Source organism: Pleuronectes platessa, chromosome 11 (assembly GCF_947347685.1).
Source record: "Pleuronectes platessa chromosome 11, fPlePla1.1, whole genome shotgun sequence".
Classification (NCBI taxonomy): domain Eukaryota; kingdom Metazoa; phylum Chordata; class Actinopteri; order Pleuronectiformes; family Pleuronectidae; genus Pleuronectes; species Pleuronectes platessa.
Window position 1 is genome coordinate 15,872,184 of NC_070636.1, and position 16,782 is coordinate 15,888,965.

The 16,782-nt window shown below is 41.9% G+C and overlaps 2 protein-coding genes across 2 annotated transcripts; one reads left to right on the forward strand and one right to left on the reverse strand.

Moving 5' to 3' along the window:
• Positions 1-554: 554 nt before the first annotated feature.
• arel1 (apoptosis resistant E3 ubiquitin protein ligase 1) lies at positions 555-14,480 on the reverse strand. Its single transcript, XM_053433811.1, has 23 exons — positions 14,385-14,480; positions 13,826-13,983; positions 13,313-13,541; positions 12,648-12,816; positions 10,977-11,197; positions 10,392-10,463; positions 9,903-10,129; positions 9,518-9,755; positions 9,241-9,410; positions 8,967-9,147; positions 8,595-8,839; positions 8,406-8,483; positions 8,175-8,316; positions 7,967-8,088; positions 7,779-7,854; positions 7,082-7,191; positions 6,797-6,976; positions 6,360-6,485; positions 5,254-5,383; positions 5,084-5,142; positions 4,903-4,992; positions 4,636-4,811; positions 555-3,824 (listed from the first exon to the last, which is right to left on the reverse strand). Exons 3-23 carry the CDS (start codon positions 13,458-13,460, stop codon positions 3,722-3,724), a joined length of 3,063 nt encoding a protein of 1,020 aa, XP_053289786.1. The 5' UTR covers positions 13,461-13,541; positions 13,826-13,983; positions 14,385-14,480; the 3' UTR covers positions 555-3,721.
• On the forward strand, positions 14,410-16,747 carry fcf1 (FCF1 rRNA-processing protein). The gene is made up of 8 exons (XM_053433815.1): positions 14,410-14,535; positions 14,819-14,883; positions 15,075-15,146; positions 15,233-15,381; positions 15,493-15,565; positions 15,702-15,789; positions 16,303-16,397; positions 16,488-16,747. The coding sequence occupies exons 1-8, from the start codon at positions 14,533-14,535 to the stop codon at positions 16,534-16,536; spliced, it is 594 nt and encodes a 197-aa protein (XP_053289790.1). The 5' UTR covers positions 14,410-14,532; the 3' UTR covers positions 16,537-16,747.
• The last annotated feature ends 35 nt before the right edge of the window (positions 16,748-16,782 follow it).

The following is a 16,782-nucleotide window of genomic DNA, read 5'->3' on the forward strand; positions in this document are numbered from 1 at the left end:
TTTATTTTCATGTCTCATGAGGTATGTTGGATTTGTGTGGGGAGAATGAGAAACCTCTCTAATGGGGAGGATTCGATCTGCGTTAAAGATTTTAAGTGTGAGGGGTCAGCGGAGGAGAGGAAAGCCCCCTCATCATCTTTTACTGCCGCTGTTCTCCTCCTGCCCCCGAGGGTGCAGGACAGCAGGCCAGGCAAGGTTGTCCTCCACTCCTGTCCCATGTGGAGACACTGCCCCCCTGTGTCTGAAACATCAAGCCTGCTGGATGATCACAAATGTTCAGCAAATGTTTTTATATGTGTATCAAATGTTGATCAATAATAACCGAGGTTTACAGAAAGTTCTTTCCCGTGGAGTAAAATGCTGTCAACAATTTACATTTAAGTTGTCACTACAACAAACACCACAGAAAAGATTTCCAGAGTAAAATGCATGAGATTAGGCGTTCCAAAAACCTTTTGTCTTTCATTTTTATGACAGATATCTTACCTGTTTTTGACTTTGAGATTTTTTCTAGTTCTATCTAAACGATAGAAGAACTGGAGACTTGAAGCAAAACAATGCAACTTTTTTATCTTAAAACAGCAGCTTCAAAATGAGTTTGATGCTTCACTGACTTGGAATAGAGAATGGTGCCGTCTTCATTCCCACTCCTCACCCTGAATGTCTGTTCCATGTAACTTTGGTGAGCAGGTTCGATCACCTGTGTGTAACTGTCGGATCACAATTTGCCAGAGTCAAACCCAGGAAGTTCAAGAGTAATGCTGAACTGTAGATCACCTAAAATACTTCAAAGTCCTTAAAAACCTGTGTTTATCTCTGATATAGAGCAAGGAAACATTTAAAATGTCAAGAGTTCTGGACAGAGTTTGGTGAATTTGTTCCAGCGGCAGACCTTCTGGTTCAGGCACCAGTGGATCATGGGAAATAGCCAATGTTCAGTTGTGTTTCAGTTCAGTGAGTGGAACTACAGAGTCAGAGTAAAGTGAGGAAACCGAGCCGAGCCGGGTTGGGCTGAAATGAAATGATATTCAGGTTCGGGTCAGATCACACTGTCTGGGCTATCTACTTGATTTTTTACTTGTAACTGTTTTCGAGAAAACATTGTGCAGAGATTGCTCTCTGATTTCGACAGATTCAGGCAGAGCATTCCGAGTCAGAGCTCAGGTCAACCAATGCTTGGTCTTACTCTAAATGAAAACTCATTCTCAATCAGACATGGAGTCCAACAGATTAACACGTGTGGCTACAGAGGGCGCTGTTTCTCTGTAACATTGTGTTGCTTTAGTGCTATATCCTCTACATTTGACATTTACATCATTTACATTATGTTGGGTTCATCAATGGGCTCTTCTCCAGGTACTTCACAATCTTCAGACCAACGTTAAGGAATTATTTGCCCTGTAAGGTCACCACCACAAGCCAACTCCCGAGTTCAGACATCCAGCTTTGGCAGGGTTTGTAATCATCTCTGATCCACACTGTCCAGCACAATCCAAAGATCACGCATGACAAAGTGATATAAGATAAGAATCCAGTCAATCATTTTTTATTCCCATAAACAAAAGGACCTGCCGAGCAGAGAATCTCAAACATTCATCAGCAGGGGCTTACTATTAAAAAAAAAAAAAGGGGAAAAAATTAACCCCAGCTTCAAGGTCAAGTAGGCAAATATTTCACAATATCTACATTGCTAAAAGTCACTCTCGGGCAAACTAACCCAGAAACCTTCCGAAATTTAACCAGAGTCGTAAAGCTCATGAAAATCAAAACAATTTACAAGAACATAAAACTACAGGACAGACCTCCTTATCTGTTTACAATGGCTGTGTCATCTAGGGGAATGTCAACTAACACTTGTTACATTTACTACAGAGAAGTGGGATTTCAGACATTGGTGCTGAAAATGAAAGATTTCCACGGCTCTCCTCAGAACCTCAGGTCAACATTGCACAACCCAAAACACAAAAATCCACAAACCCTCCGACAAACCTCTTAACACTGTTAAAGCCAGACTAATGCTAATGCTCACCAAATCCCACTGCACTGGCTGTGGTGAGTCAATGCAAATAATCCCGACCAGTAGTAACTAACACCTGCAGTCAAAATGTGACGTGGCTGCCGTTCCTGAAGTTAAATCTCTCGGTGGCCGAGTCAAACTTTGAGAACAATGTGAGGAGTGGAGCTGAACGCAGCGTGCTCTGTGGGGAACGTTAACATATTCAAACACTGCTGAGAGCAATTAATCATCCACATTTTCTTCTTCGCTTCCGAGTCTAAACACGGATTTTTCCTTCACATCCGACTGGCAGCGCACACTATAATAAAATGGCTAATGAACATGTAAACTCTGGGACAGCTACACAATTACGGACAGAAATCAAAACAGGAAGGCGATTCTGTTGGCTCAGGATATAGATGATGCTGACAGCATCAAAAATAAATAGCTTCACAATAATATAATGGAAAACAATATTCCCCAAAGATAAACAACGCTGCAGTTTACAGAAAGATGCTGGTTAATATGGCTGAGGCTTGTAAAGGTGGGGGTGTTGGAAGGAGGCAACTAGAACAAACTTCATGCTCTGACGTACATGTACGTGCCGTGAACACATACACACACTGGGTCAGAGGATGCATAGGTGGAGTAGGAGTTTCTGAGGGAAACCCATGAAAAGGCTGCGAACGGGAAAGTAAAAAGCATTTAACATTTGTTGAATATGAGCTCTCCCCTAACATCCAACCAACACTCACATCCACAGTGAACCCACAGTGGAGGGGGGAGGGGGGTAGAAATGTAGTAGAAATATCTTAACTATTATCTATTACTGCTGACTATGCTTCTCTCACCTACAGAGCTCCCTGGATACAATCAGAGGCAAAGGGCATGAATAAGGCAGGTTATAAAAATCAAAAATAAATCAACAAAAACATTTACTGCTTTCGACAGTATGGATCAACTCAAACATTTTTTTCTCAAAGACACAATAAGTTAAAAAACATGTATAAACAATAGTAATTAGTTAGCTCCTTTTAAAACCCTTTCATTTCTATCGGGGGAAAAAAAGAAAAGCTTATAGAAATGATATCAACGTTCAACCCATCATAAAGGTGCAACGATAAGGGACCCCCCCCCCCCCCCCCAAAATCGCCCCAAACGTCAAATGAAAAAGTAACGAGATGAAAAAGGTATGTATACACGCTAGTATGTACAAGTATCGACATAAAAGAGTGATATTGGATATTTATATACAAACATCAGTCCCTGATCGATTAAGGCCAAAGTGCCGTATATGCACGCGTCACCCACATCACATGTAGGCTTCTGTTGCACCTAAGTGTTCCCCAGTTCGCAAATACAGTTAATATTCAAGGCCTTTATGCTCTGCATTGTTTGCCTTTCAAACATATAAAACCTAGCTAACTTTTAGCCTTTAAGAAATAAAACCAGACCAAACCCCTCTTTTACAGCAGTCCAAGAAATCCTTTTTTCCATTAGAAAAAAACAGAGATATTTTATTATACATACAGTAGCATTAGAGTTCATAGAAGTCCTGATTCCAGTTCAGCTTTTTGACGTACTCTCATCCTGAGAGAGTATTTATAGGGAGTCTTTGCTGTGAAGCCTGACTGTTAAATGCAGGTGAATGCAGAGGAGTGGTGCACTGGTGCAGTGCTGGTGTCCTCTTGCACAAGTGGAGCCACAGTGCCGGCAGTGGAGGAGTCAGAGCATGCCGAAGCCCTCACTGCCCTCACTGATGGCCAGCTTCAGCATCTTGTGCAGCTCCTCGTAGGAATCGTAGGTCGGGAGGCACAGCTGGTTAAAACTAAACAGAGCACACAGAGTCAGCTCATTTTTCAATTCTCATGAAGCATGTATGTAGCATTTATACAGAGTGCCACGTCAGATTGAATGTGTCAAATGAAACAGGCTAAAACCAACAATGAGTTCATCGTAAAAACAATTTGGTAGCTTGATAAGATTATTAATCTGTGCCATAAATTATCATCCAAAAACCGGGTTTCTGCACGTTTTAAGAAAGTTCAATCCAAGACTTTTAAGACCATAATGAATGAAAAGCCTTATGTCAAGTACAACAGATTTAAGGGGAAATCAGAGCCCCGGGATTATTTACTTCTGAATTGAGGATAAATTTAAGTAGCTGAGGAGAGAATAATCCTCGTAACACCATGTTAACTCACAAACTACAGGCAGAGACAGTTGGTCAAAGCCAAACTGAGCGTACCAATAAATTCTGACCGGGATATTTGAGTGAAGACTAAACATTGGTCATGTTTATAGTTTTATTACAGAGTGCTAATATCTGTATTGTTGAGAAAGAACTACAACACACAGACATTGCAAAACGATGTATACTGCCAAAACATTTATTTTGAAAGAAGATTTAAAGGAACGCTTATTTAAGGCCTAAACTTGTATTGTTAAATTTTAAACTTAAGTCTTCATACGACCCTGAAAAACTATTAACCTGAGCTTTTGTATGATGTCTGTGTGTCTGTGAGCTTTCAAAAACTGATGTAAGACAGACTACCACACTGTTGGATGTGGTTATTTAATTTGATATGTAAACACAAAGATTCACAGAACAACACCAGATATATCGTAAAGCTACTCACCAGGTGTGTGCAGTGGGCAAGGTGCTGTGTGTGGGGGCGGCGATGATCTGGAAGGAGGGGCACAGGGTGTTGAATCCGCCGGGGGGGAGCTGAGAGGAGCCAGTGGTGAACTGCAGCAGACGAGCCAGCTCCTCCTGAGTGAAGCTGGACACGACGGCCCAGAACCACTTCATCACCTGTCGCAAGAGAAACATCAACAAGCTCAGACATCCTGATCAGCGGCCTGATGGGACGGCAGAGGGAAGACAGAGAGTTTCCATGACATACTTTCTCTCTGAAGTGCCACGATCCTCCGACAATCACAGCGTGGGCTTTGAAGTCCTGCACGTTTATATCGCCGGTGCCACACATCAAGAGCTGAAGAGATTTAAGGGGGGGTGGGGGGGGGAATTATCCACTGGAGTATAAAAGATCAAGATGATTGCATTATAAACATCAACAAACATACCTCCAACTCATTCTCATCAAATATGGCTAGCAGGTTTTCTGGAACCAGCTCATTCAAGCCTGCAATTGATCAGGAAATTACATTAAGTACACTCACAGCACCAGAGGACTTCAAATTAAGAAGAATTGGAGAATAAAAATGTCAGACTGCAGCTGGGGGACTTCCAATACCTTTCAGGAAATGTTCCACTTCATCTCTCACCTGGCTGGCCAGTCTGTACTGAGCCAGCAGGTTGAGATAGTGCACCTTGTTTTCGTTGTTGACCGCGATCTGAGCTCCCCCGGATATCAGCTCCACCACCTGCAGGAGACAATGTGGTAGAATGAACAGACATAAATATGAAACAACATGATGCATTCAAACTGATAAAGATGGCAGAGACATCAAACAATTCTGTCTGAGCCTGATGAAGTTCATTTAAGCTGCACTGAGTTACTGTTACCCTGTCCCTGACCTGCATGGCTATTGCTTGATTTCCCTGATAACATCTGCGGTGTAAAAAAAAAATGATGCGGCGCATCATTACGACGTGAACCTTCACCACCCCCCCTCCATCCTGTGCTCCAGCTGGCTGTAGCTGTGGCCTGCTCGTCTAGATATCTAGCTCGCAGATTGGACTCCGAGTTTTGTCAACAACCTCCAGAATTCATCAGCAACTGGAAAATCTGGCTAAAAATGGTTTAGTGTTCACTAGGCTTTATTCTCCCCGTCCCATGTCGGAGAAACCAACGGTGACTTTCAGGTAACATCAAAATGAGAGCCAGCATTTGGTTTGTCCATTATAAGCTTATGGAGAAACCAGGCCATATGGGCTCTGTGGACGAGGACCTCCTCCCAATGTAGAAATGAAGAGCCCAATCTAAACTAAAGAAAACACAATAATTCTTAGTTTTAGGAGATTCCACACTAATGAAAACATAATTACGAAAATTTGATTAAGTTTCTGCCAGTAGATCATCATAAATCCTTCGAACTCGAATTTTAATCAATGTTTAAAAAAAACAGTCACATATGCATCTAATTAAAAGAAGGAGGTTGAACTCTGTTTCAGCGCCGAGAGTTACACAAGCCGTTATTGTGTGGGATTGGACAACTGAGGAACAAAGTTTGAAAAGGTTTAAAATCTTAATGTAAACTCACCACTCCCCCTCCTTAGGAAAAACAAGATGCTTGCCAAACGAGCAATGTGGTTCCTTTTGCTTGGTTTATTGCTCCTATCTTGTGAAATGACATCAGAGATAAAGAGGGAGGGTCCTCTCCAAAAGTGTTGCCTCACCTTCTCCAGCTGTCCTGCCTTGCTGTACTTCTCCTCCGCGAACACCAGGTCCATTTCACTCACGTCATTGTTTAGGATGAAACAGACTTTAGTTTTGTAGAACTCCTGGTCGTCGGTCTCAAAGTACTGTGTGTGGGAAATAAAAAAGGGAAACGCGGCGCAATGACGTTTTTAAATAAACATGACATCTCAGCTGAATAAAAAAAGATGATTGGGTCGACTTTAGTTCTCCACTTTGAAATTGGAGGAAGTTGGATCACCGGCAAAACACGCCGGCATGTTCTCCATAAAATAAATAATGACAAGAAACAAATCAGGTTTCTTGGCTTTGAGAGGAATGTTCAAGTGATGAGACAGATCAGAGGGTAAACAATAAAAAAACATGATCATCCAACTTCTGAGGACAAAGTATTTTTCTGTTGGAGCCTGTTCCATACCTTGTAGTTCATCCTAAGGCCAATGATCTGGGCCAGGAAGGAGCGCGTAAAGCGAGCTCGCACCAGCTGTTTGTATGCTCCACCCAAGGCAGACTCATACAGGCACTTCCCAACAACACGGCCCGCAAACTCATACATCTTCTGACGTAGGTGGGGCGACCTTTCTGCATTTGGGTGTACCTGCAAAATAAATGTTGAATCTCTTAGTTTCAATCATGTAGTGTATGTAGTTAAAGACAGGGTGAAAAACAGAGTCGTTACGAGGTGGAGGAGGTTAAAACTTACAAGACCCTGGTTATTGTCGCTGAAGCGGGTGAACAGCTGGTTGGTCGTGTCAAAGAGGGTCTTGCAAATCAGCTCAAACCACTCCCTGCGAGGCCCCCCCCAGTCCAGAGCTGCAAACACATGCATGAAAACAATGTGGTCACTTTAATTAATGACTGTGTCAGCAACTTGCATCAGGTTGGGATTTAAAGCAACACTAGGTAACTATTACTGGGCAACAGCACCCCCTGCAGACTAAAAAACAAAGTCTATCAATGTGTTGACTGGAGCCCTGAGTGTGTAGTCCCACTGAACTGAAACGAACATGAACAAATTCCCCATGATCCCCTACTTTTTAAACCAGGAGAGCGGCTGTTGAAACAAATACACAAAACTCTGTTTGGAATTTTTTTAATTTTTAAAAGTTTCCTTATTTTCCTAATTAATCATAAACACTGTTAAATGACCACTAAGCCTTTTTAACTGATCTACAGCATTACTCTTGGTCTCACTGGGCCTTATTCTGACAACTGAAGCTGAGACAGGAGATCGTACCCTCTCATCAAAGTTACATGGAGCAAGATCAGGAGTTAGGGGAGAAGAAAGGGAATTAGAGTTCTTTCAAACTAAACTTTGAAGGCGCTGTTTTAAGGTCGAGAAAAAGTTCACCCTAACACAAGCTGAAGCCCACTCCATTATATTCAGAGGTTTTGTTTACCTTCCTCGTCCTGAAACACGACCTCAAAGTTCTTACTCCAGTCTGACACTGAGAAGTTCCTGGTAGCCTTCAGGGACTGAGGAGCAGAAAGAGCAGAGGGACAAATGAACGAGACTTATGATTATCTGCCTATTTTGATAATGCTCATAGTATGAAAGAGCTTCATAATGCAGGCGAGCAACACTCACTGAATCTAGAATAGTGTGGCGGGTGATTTTTAGGCAGGTCTTGGTGCGAGGTCTCTTGGAGTGGATGTGTCTGAGTTCACGTTGAAAGAAGTTCACTTTGTCTTGGAACGTCTCAGAGCCACCTGCAGAAAACCCCATCAAATTACTGCGGCTGTATCCACAAAGAGAATTTTTATTAAATGCAGATGGAGTCTGGACTGAGACAAACCAATGTTCTTGTGCAGGAAGCGAATGAAGGTGGCAGCCATGATGTTCCTGTCTTTGCAGCTGAGCTCCACAGGAGGCTGTATCCCGTCATCCACCACTAGAGTTAGATACTTGTGAATGGGATCAGGACCATGATAGGTAAACTGAGAAGAGAGGAGAAGATTACAGTGAGCTTGTCAAACAAATTAAAGAGGCTGATTTTCCAGGATTTTCTCACATACGTCCTGCTTACCTTCGTTCCTGGACATACTCGAAAGGTGAAAAGGCGCCATGGAATTATTTTCAGGTAGAACTCCTTCACGGATAGTTGCTGATTGACATAAAAGTCCAAGTTAAATTCACCTAAATTATCACAGAAACTTCTTCCTCGTTTTCTTATATCCACAACTCCAAGTTCTACCAATAAACGCCAGACACTTACCTTTGGTGATATGTAACAGTAGACCTTTTTTGGTTTCTTGACTTTCTCTGGTTGTCCCTCCACAGGAGAGTCATGCTCGTCCTCCTCTTCTCCCATAGAGGGTCTCCGCTGGGGAGCCAGCAAAGAGGAGGCTGGTAACTGCCACGATGAACTGCTGTAGTTCCCACTGCTGTAAAGGTACGCTTCAAAGTAGATGCTTATGCCCGGAGTGGACACATTCTTTTCCACACAGGCCTTCTCATTCTCTGCAATGAGATGAAATGAGTATTACGCTTTGAAAAAAGAGGCTAAATTAAACTAGATCTTAATAAATGCATTTCAGTTTCTGGTTGTAAAGTTGTGTATTTTTCTCCACAAGTAAAACCTGCTCACCACTGAGAACAATAATGTCAAACTCCCCGTTGCTGAGCTGCTGGTCCTTGTAGGAGATGCGGGCCCTGAAACACCCCGTCTTCCTCAGGGTCAGCTTCAGCATGACCTGGCACTGCTGCTTGTTGAGGGTAACTGATTTACTGTAGTATCCCTCCAGACTGTCGTCATCCACTGTGCCCAGCTGGAAGAACAGGGAGAAGTTGGTGAAATACCGGTTAGCTGCTCTAAAGACAGTTAAAATTACAGTATACTGTTAACAGAAATGTCCCCTTACAGAGTGCACGTGGACGCTGTAGTTAGCTTCATCTGTGAGAGACGTGGAGTTACTGGTGGGGTTTCCATACTCGTCCCTGGGCTCGATCTGCAGAGTGTGCTGCTGGCCGTTTATCAGGACCAGGGTGGAGAAGTGGTAGGCTATCTTTGTTTTGGATGGGACAACTGTACCTAAAGTGAAAAAAAGAACAGAGAAGTAGTAAACCACCAAAACAAATGTGTCTTATCAATAATTATAGAAATCGAAATACAGACTGGCTCTTATGCAGAAGTCATACCTGGTTGGAATATCTTGTAATAAGGGCTATAAGCCACATTGAGGCCGCCCAGCTTGACCGCAACCTCATAGCGTCCAGCCTTGCGCACTGTGAAGGCCATTTTGACGACATTGGACTCTGGCTCTTGCAGAACCTCTTGTGTAACCGGGATGTCCAGAGCCAATTCAATATGGGTGATGTGGACCTTGAGTCCCACGGGTCGATGGGCTGGAAAGGGCTGGCCATTTTTATAGAACAGCTGAGTAGACAAACATACAAAAGGTCAGTTATACATTTCAGAAGACAGTGCTACCAACACTGCTTCATCCACAAGAAATGTGATTATCATTACACTACTAGAAACAAGAACCTCTTTAGTTTAGACACATTAGGAATCGATCATCACCTGAACTCCGAAGCTCATAATCTGTCCCACTTCCTGCGGCTCCTTCCAGTCCCATGACACCTTGCAGGAACGTGGGTCCAGGTAGTTGCCCCGGACGTAGTCATAGATGCTGCGGTCTCCACGTCGCCCTGGATCCTCATTCTGAAGGAAGCTGACAACCCTCGCTGCAAGCTCACAGAGGAACTTGATAGTAAAGACAAACGCTATGATGGAAACAGTAATTCCACCTGCCACGAGAAGGGAATAAGTGTAAGAAACCATTTGTTGGAAATTAGTGGATTCACTGGTAAATTGAGAAATTGTTGACTGGACCAAAACTTTACAACAAATCTGCAGACTATAAAATATGACAAAGCTATTTGTCATTGTCAAACCTCCTTGTAACACTTCACAGATTAAATATGTTCTTGAAGTGAAAGTGAAAATGAGTCGTGTGGCGTCAAATTCCAGGAACCAACAAATAAGCTCCACTTAAAATGTTGAACTCACCAATCACGTAAAACATGAGGTCCCTTATCAGGAAGCACAGTGCCACAGTACAGCCAAATATGAGAGCTCCCGCTGGAATGACAACCATTGAACATAAACAATTAATAAGTAATAAAAAATACAAATGTAACTATAAAATGCAGACAATACCATATCCTACTCTGCAGTGGTGAAATTGTTTATGGATGTTCTTTCTTGTTATGACATCAGTTTATGAATGTACAACCCTAGCAGCATAAAATGCCAAGATATGGTGCGATTAACACCCTTTGAAAAAACAACAGTGTAACACGGTTTAAAGTTGGGCAATAGTAGTGATATAAGATAACATTCATTCATATATTTCAACATGAGTGAATAATGTCATTCTTTATGAGAGAAAAGGACAGAAAATACCAGAACAGCTGTTGAGTTGTACAACAAGAGATAAATTCAAAAGATCTGTGACTTTTGAGGCAACAGCTTTTTTGAAAACTACTTAGTAACAGTATGTTTAAGTCTTATAATATCTATTAAATACCTCAGCTGTAGCCATGGCAACCAACCCCAAACTAACACCATTCTGAGGAGGGGAAAGAGTCTCACCGATTGACCACTTCTCATTCAGACGCCGCAGAGCGAGGTTGTGCACCAGCCGGATCTCGTAGTCCTGGTCTCGACTGCCCCTGGAGTTCCTGAGGATCTTGATGCCTGTGGACAACTTGATGAAGTCTTTGTAGTAGTAGCCCCAGGCCGCTAGAGACAGCTGCAGTTGACTGTCAAACTGAGACAGATCATCCAGATTCATACAACCCAAGGTCTTCAGTCTACAGAGGAAAACAAAAGTGAAAATACATGGCAATAAATAATTGACAGGAGTGGCAGCACTTCCTGCACTAGCACAGCCTTAAGAAATACAATCATGGCATCATAGTTAAGTGTTACTCTATTGAGTTAGACTGCTGACTTCAGTTAACAGTTTGACCAAAACACTAAACAAACAACAGTTGTTGTGAAACTCTGCATTAGAGTAACGTTGATCTTATCAGCTAAATCCTTTGGTGAGATCAAGCTGCCTTACAAAAACACTGGAGTATAAAGTGGTTAACAGAAGATAATGCTAAGTAGATAAATAGCTATAACCATTAAAACCAAAACATAATCTTATCCTTGTTGCAACATTATTTATTTGACCTGTTAACATGGGCTGTGCTCATGGTGCAACTGACTGGTCAAAGTGTGGCCGTTGGTCACCGTGGCCAAAAATATGGAAGCAACCAATATAACTAAATAATTAGGGAAATAAATTGAAAATTGAATTAATACGCAATTCAACTGAGTCAAACACACAGAAAATAAAAAAATACGAAATCTCAACGCTGTAGAAAGTATCTAACATAGCTTTCTCTATCTTATAACGTACAACATATTAATATAACTTTACAGGTCACTTTCTCTGATGTGGTCAATTATCCAGCTTGTGTTTGGGTGCAATTATTCTTATAATGTTGATATTATATATGAAAAGGATTTTTTAAAATTCTATATGAATATAAATTGTATCTTTTCATCAACTTGCTCTTCCTTACATAATTTCTGTAAAAAAAGATTCGGTTACTTTAATCTTTGAATAGGAACTCAGCCATGATTTTTTTAAAGTTTAAAATACATTGATTTAAAATCAGCAATGACCTTCAGTGATGCACACTGCAGCCCTTTACAAATGATGCACACTTTTCCCTACAAAAGAAGATTCTTTGTGCTCTAGAAACACTGCAGACGTTTAGCATCTTTACAAACATAAGACTTATTCATTTTTGTCAAATTTAGGCAGGATTAACAAACAAGAATTTTATGATAAAGCATTAACTTCTTATCGTTGTCATTTCTGACTCAAGAGAGCATCCAACAAACACACACCCTCACACGAACACTTCACACAGACAGTCACCCTCAACACACACCTGCATTGCTACAGGGTCTCTCGATAGCAGCCTCTAAAGAATAGTTTTTACTGCAGTGTCCCTATGAAACACTGTGTCAGCAAACATGGTGAGGCTGCCCTCAAGTGGACATACATAAACATAACCTTTGTTAAAAAGGACCACAATTACCTAACCTACTCAAGCCATTGAAAAAAACTTTAAAATCCATGCCAGGAAAAAACTCAAGTGCCATATATAAATATAACATGCCAAAAGGTAATTGAATCTGAAGGAAGAAAGCTGCTTACGGCTGCCAGATTGGTTTAAATGCTAAAGACTTTTCATTGCTTACGAATGGTAATAGTGCTCCAGGTTCTGGGAGCAAAGCCACTCCTGGAAGGCAAAGTCTCGGAGCAGCTGGATGTGGGCCTCTGCAATTTCCCTCCAGCTCTGCTGTTCCTTCACCACCTCTTCCAGGCGACTCAGTACACTCAGACTCAGTTCCTCTAGTGTCTGTACATCTGGATGACACATAAACAGCACATCAGAATCCCCACGCACATCCCGGCCAGCAAGTCAGCAACAGTAATGCCACAGCAATGCAACAACACCGGCTAGAATATTCATGAAAGTCTATTATAATGGGTATTTAAGACTGTACTGACTGTCTGTACATGTACATGCCACCTGCATTTTATAAATCCGAATATTATCATTACTAATCCCCAAAAAATTACTGTGGTCAGAGTCAGAGTAATAAATTCAATCTTGTTGCATAACCCTAGGTCAAATTTAGTTCACATGACACTTATCCTCAGCATTTCTGCATAAACTAGGATATGTGGTGGATGAGCCTTGAGTTTGAGAAACAATTCTAACCACAAACCGTTTCAGTTTCAAAAGTGTCCTTTTGCATATTACTGACACCATGTGATCTCACTTCACCTGGTGGAAACCATCAACCAAACTTTTGTAGTGTAAAGATAATCTCACATGAAACAATGACAACCCACTGACCTTCAAATAAGTGGCTGTATTGAGAGAGGTGATGTTCTCGGAGCCATCCCTCGACCTGACTTTCCTTTCCTTTCTTCCAGCGCACCTCCCAGAAGAAGATCCACGACACAGAGCAGAAGAGAAGGGTCAGGAAGAAGCGGCGGTCCATCAGACCATCTTGCAGCCCTCACGCAGACCCCTCCGTGCTCAAAAGGAAAAGATCCATGCAGCAGGGAGCTACTCACGTGTCCTGCGATAAATAGAAGACAAAAGTGCTCAAGTTGCTAAATGAGGAAGATACAGAATAAAGTGCTGTAGCCTGCAATAAATGGAGTCTACTGAGGAACTCTGGTCAAGCAGATGGGAAATGATCGAGCCTCGCAGCTTCAACTGTAAACTGCTCTGCCAAGAAAGCATGAATATTTAAGTGTCGCCCCGGAGAAGTGTTGGCTGATGGGAGAATAACATTACATGTAATCCACATCACTGAAATATGCATGGGCAACTTGGCTGAAGAAGGGTCACAGTACTCACCCCGCCTTCTGCTTCGCTGTCACAGGTCAGTAAGAGAGGAAGTACATTAACCGATCTCATCCAACGAGCCCAGATGCTGCTGCTGCTGGGGGAGATGAGCTCTGTGGAGCTGCTCGCTCAGGTGTCAGAACGCTTAGAAATGTCACCCGCTGCTGCCCCTGTCATGAGCAAACACACAGCTGAGTAACACACCGGAAGGCTCACTGGATATCTGCTCGACTGGCGTTTCAAAACGATCCGAAAAGGCAATAACAACAATAATTTCCCAAAGTCTGTTGACGCCTGGAGCGCTCGGTGAAGCTAGAAGCTGATTCCCATGTCTGTTAGCGTGGTTAGCATGAAAAGCGGCAAGCTTCACTATAGAACGGTGCTAACAGCTAACCAAGTTAGCCAACAATGTCAGCGCAACATCACAGAAAGCTCGTCGCCGAGTCTCGTCGTTATCAAAGTCCACATCGCAGCACGTTAACAAGACGATGCCTGCAGTAGCACAGGTACGCAAAACAAGGCTGTAAATATAAAGCTGCACTAAACCATTGCTATTGAACACAGTATCTACCTTCGTCTGCTGCACATTAGCATAGCAGCCGGAAATCAAACAAGAGGTGTCGACTTTTGATTGCGTCAGCAGTGAGCGCAGCGACACACGAGGGGAAGGGAACCTAGCTGTTACTAAGCGAATGAGGATTGTTTCTCAAATTTAAATCATGGTAGGTTTGCTGTAACGATTTGGCAGCCAATCCACTGCTCTCTTTATAACTTATGTCCTGTAATGTGTATTATTTGTGTTATTAATGAGTAGATGAAGCTATTTTGGAAGTCAAACTACTCGGCTATGTTAGCTAGCCTAGCCTAAACTGTATGTACACATACAGCGTCAGCTACAATACACGAATAACGCTGTTATAACCAGTTGTTCTCCTGCTTTAACAATATATACTAGGAGCTGTTGATTGTGGTTCATGTTTTAAAAAGCTTGTTGAATTTACGCAGGGGAAACAGAAAACCAAGAAGTTCGCTGCCATGAAGCGGATGATCAATATGAAAGACAACAGAATGTGAGTTCTGCTTTGTTTAAATAACTTTTCACTGTTGTCGAGCCTACGACACCAGCTCCTCATCACTAGGAAGTCTTTTAATTCACCTTTAACACACGCTATCAAGAGGAATGAAGCACTTGTAGAACACATGTAGAACATCGAATGTGAATCAATGCCTCATGAGCCCTTGTTTGCTTGTTTATGTTTAGAAAAGAGAAAGATCGAGCCAAACCAAAAGAGGTAAAGAAGAAGGATCCCTCAGAGCTGAAGGAGACAGAAGTGTGAGTTGGTGACACAAACGCTTGAATCAGTTGATATCTTGTGGATAATGGCTCCTTACCTTGATTTGTTTAAACTCTCTGTGCAGGGCCAAGTACCCGTCGTGCTTGTTCTTCCAGTACAACACTCAGCTCGGTCCACCGTACCACGTACTGGTCGACACCAATTTCATTAACTTCTCCATCAAGGCCAAACTGGACATTGTTCAGTCGATGATGGATTGTCTCTATGCCAAATGTAAGTACCTCCAGTTTCAAGTGGTAATGAAGGTGATCTTATTTTCATGATGATTCACTGCATATTATAGTTAAATAACAACACTTGTTATTTTGCTCTTCATCTACCCAGGTATCCCATATATCACAGACTGTGTGATGGCTGAGATTGAAAAGCTTGGAATGAAGTATAGAGTTGCACTCAGGTACAAGATCCTTGATTACAAATAGCACTGGGAGATTAACCGACATACATTCGGTCCTCTTCTATTCTGTTTCTGTCATCACTTAATCAAATAAATGTTTACGATGAACATCTTTTGCTTTTGTTGGTTTTTGCAGAATAGCCAAGGATCCGAGGTTTGAGCGCCTGCCATGTGCACACAAGGGAACGTACGCCGACGACTGCTTGGTCCAAAGGGTAACACAGGTAATAACAGTTTAAAGGACAGTTGTTGCTTTACGTATCAATGTTTACTGAGTGATTCACTTTACAATATTAGTAATAGCATGCATAACTGATGAGGAATAACAGCAGTAAAACATACTGGCACAAAAGTAATAAGTGAATAACACAGTTCAGTATCGTATGGTATATTAATCAATTCCAAAATACTGATATGTCTACTGTTGGGAGAATACCGGTGCCATTTTTTATGCTTTACTGCTCTGTTGTCTTTTAACTTGTGCACCTTGTTCAAAGTCAAGTTTACTACCGGGATAATAAAAGAATGACTGAGTTTATATCACTCCAGTGTTTCCCATTAATTACTAACTATGATGGTCGCCACAGTCTCATGATCTAAAATGTGAAGGATCTTTAACTTTGTGTTTTGGGCTGTTGCTTCATTGTAGAGATATGTGTAGTGCACATAAAAGAAGGAGCCGGGTGTGAATACTTGTTTCACGGCACTTTATAACTTGCGGAACAATATTTCCACAGCACAAGTGTTACATCCTGGCCACTGTGGACAGAGATCTAAAGAGAAGAGTCCGGAAGATCCCTGGAGTTCCTATCATGTACATCTCAAACCACAGGTACACCACATACATATATATTAGCTTTTTGTTTGTGTGTGTGTTGAAACCAACTTTCTCACTTGTACCTCCCTCTCTTTTTAAATACAGGTTTAATATTGAACGGATGCCTGATGATTATGGTGCTCCAAGATTTTAATATCTCTACTGTGAAGGCAGACCTGTAAATGAACTGGTTTCCTGTGTAATAATATTTTCCTTTTTCATGTATATGTATACAAATACAATTATAGGTTTTGAAGTTTGATTTGGTTAGAATGGGATGGGGGTGGGTTTAAAGTACATGAACATTACTTTGTACCGTGACCATATAAAACATTTTGTTTGAATAAATGAACTGTTTCAATGCATGCCCTCGTCAGTCTTGAGGTTTTTTTCTCCAACC

Coding starts and splice junctions, on each gene's coding strand:
- arel1 (XM_053433811.1), bottom strand. CDS start 13,460: ATGGACCGCCGCTTCTTCCTGACCCTTCTCTTCTGCTCTGTGTCGTGG. Junction 8,089..8,174: donor CTTCCTGCACAAGAACATTG/GTTTGTCTCAGT, acceptor GGTTTTCTGCAG/GTGGCTCTGAGACGTTCCAA. Junction 5,384..6,359: donor AGGCAGGACAGCTGGAGAAG/GTGAGGCAACAC, acceptor TGTCTCCTGCAG/GTGGTGGAGCTGATATCCGG.
- fcf1 (XM_053433815.1), top strand. Junction 15,382..15,492: donor GGATTGTCTCTATGCCAAAT/GTAAGTACCTCC, acceptor TCATCTACCCAG/GTATCCCATATATCACAGAC. Junction 16,398..16,487: donor ATGTACATCTCAAACCACAG/GTACACCACATA, acceptor TTTTAAATACAG/GTTTAATATTGAACGGATGC.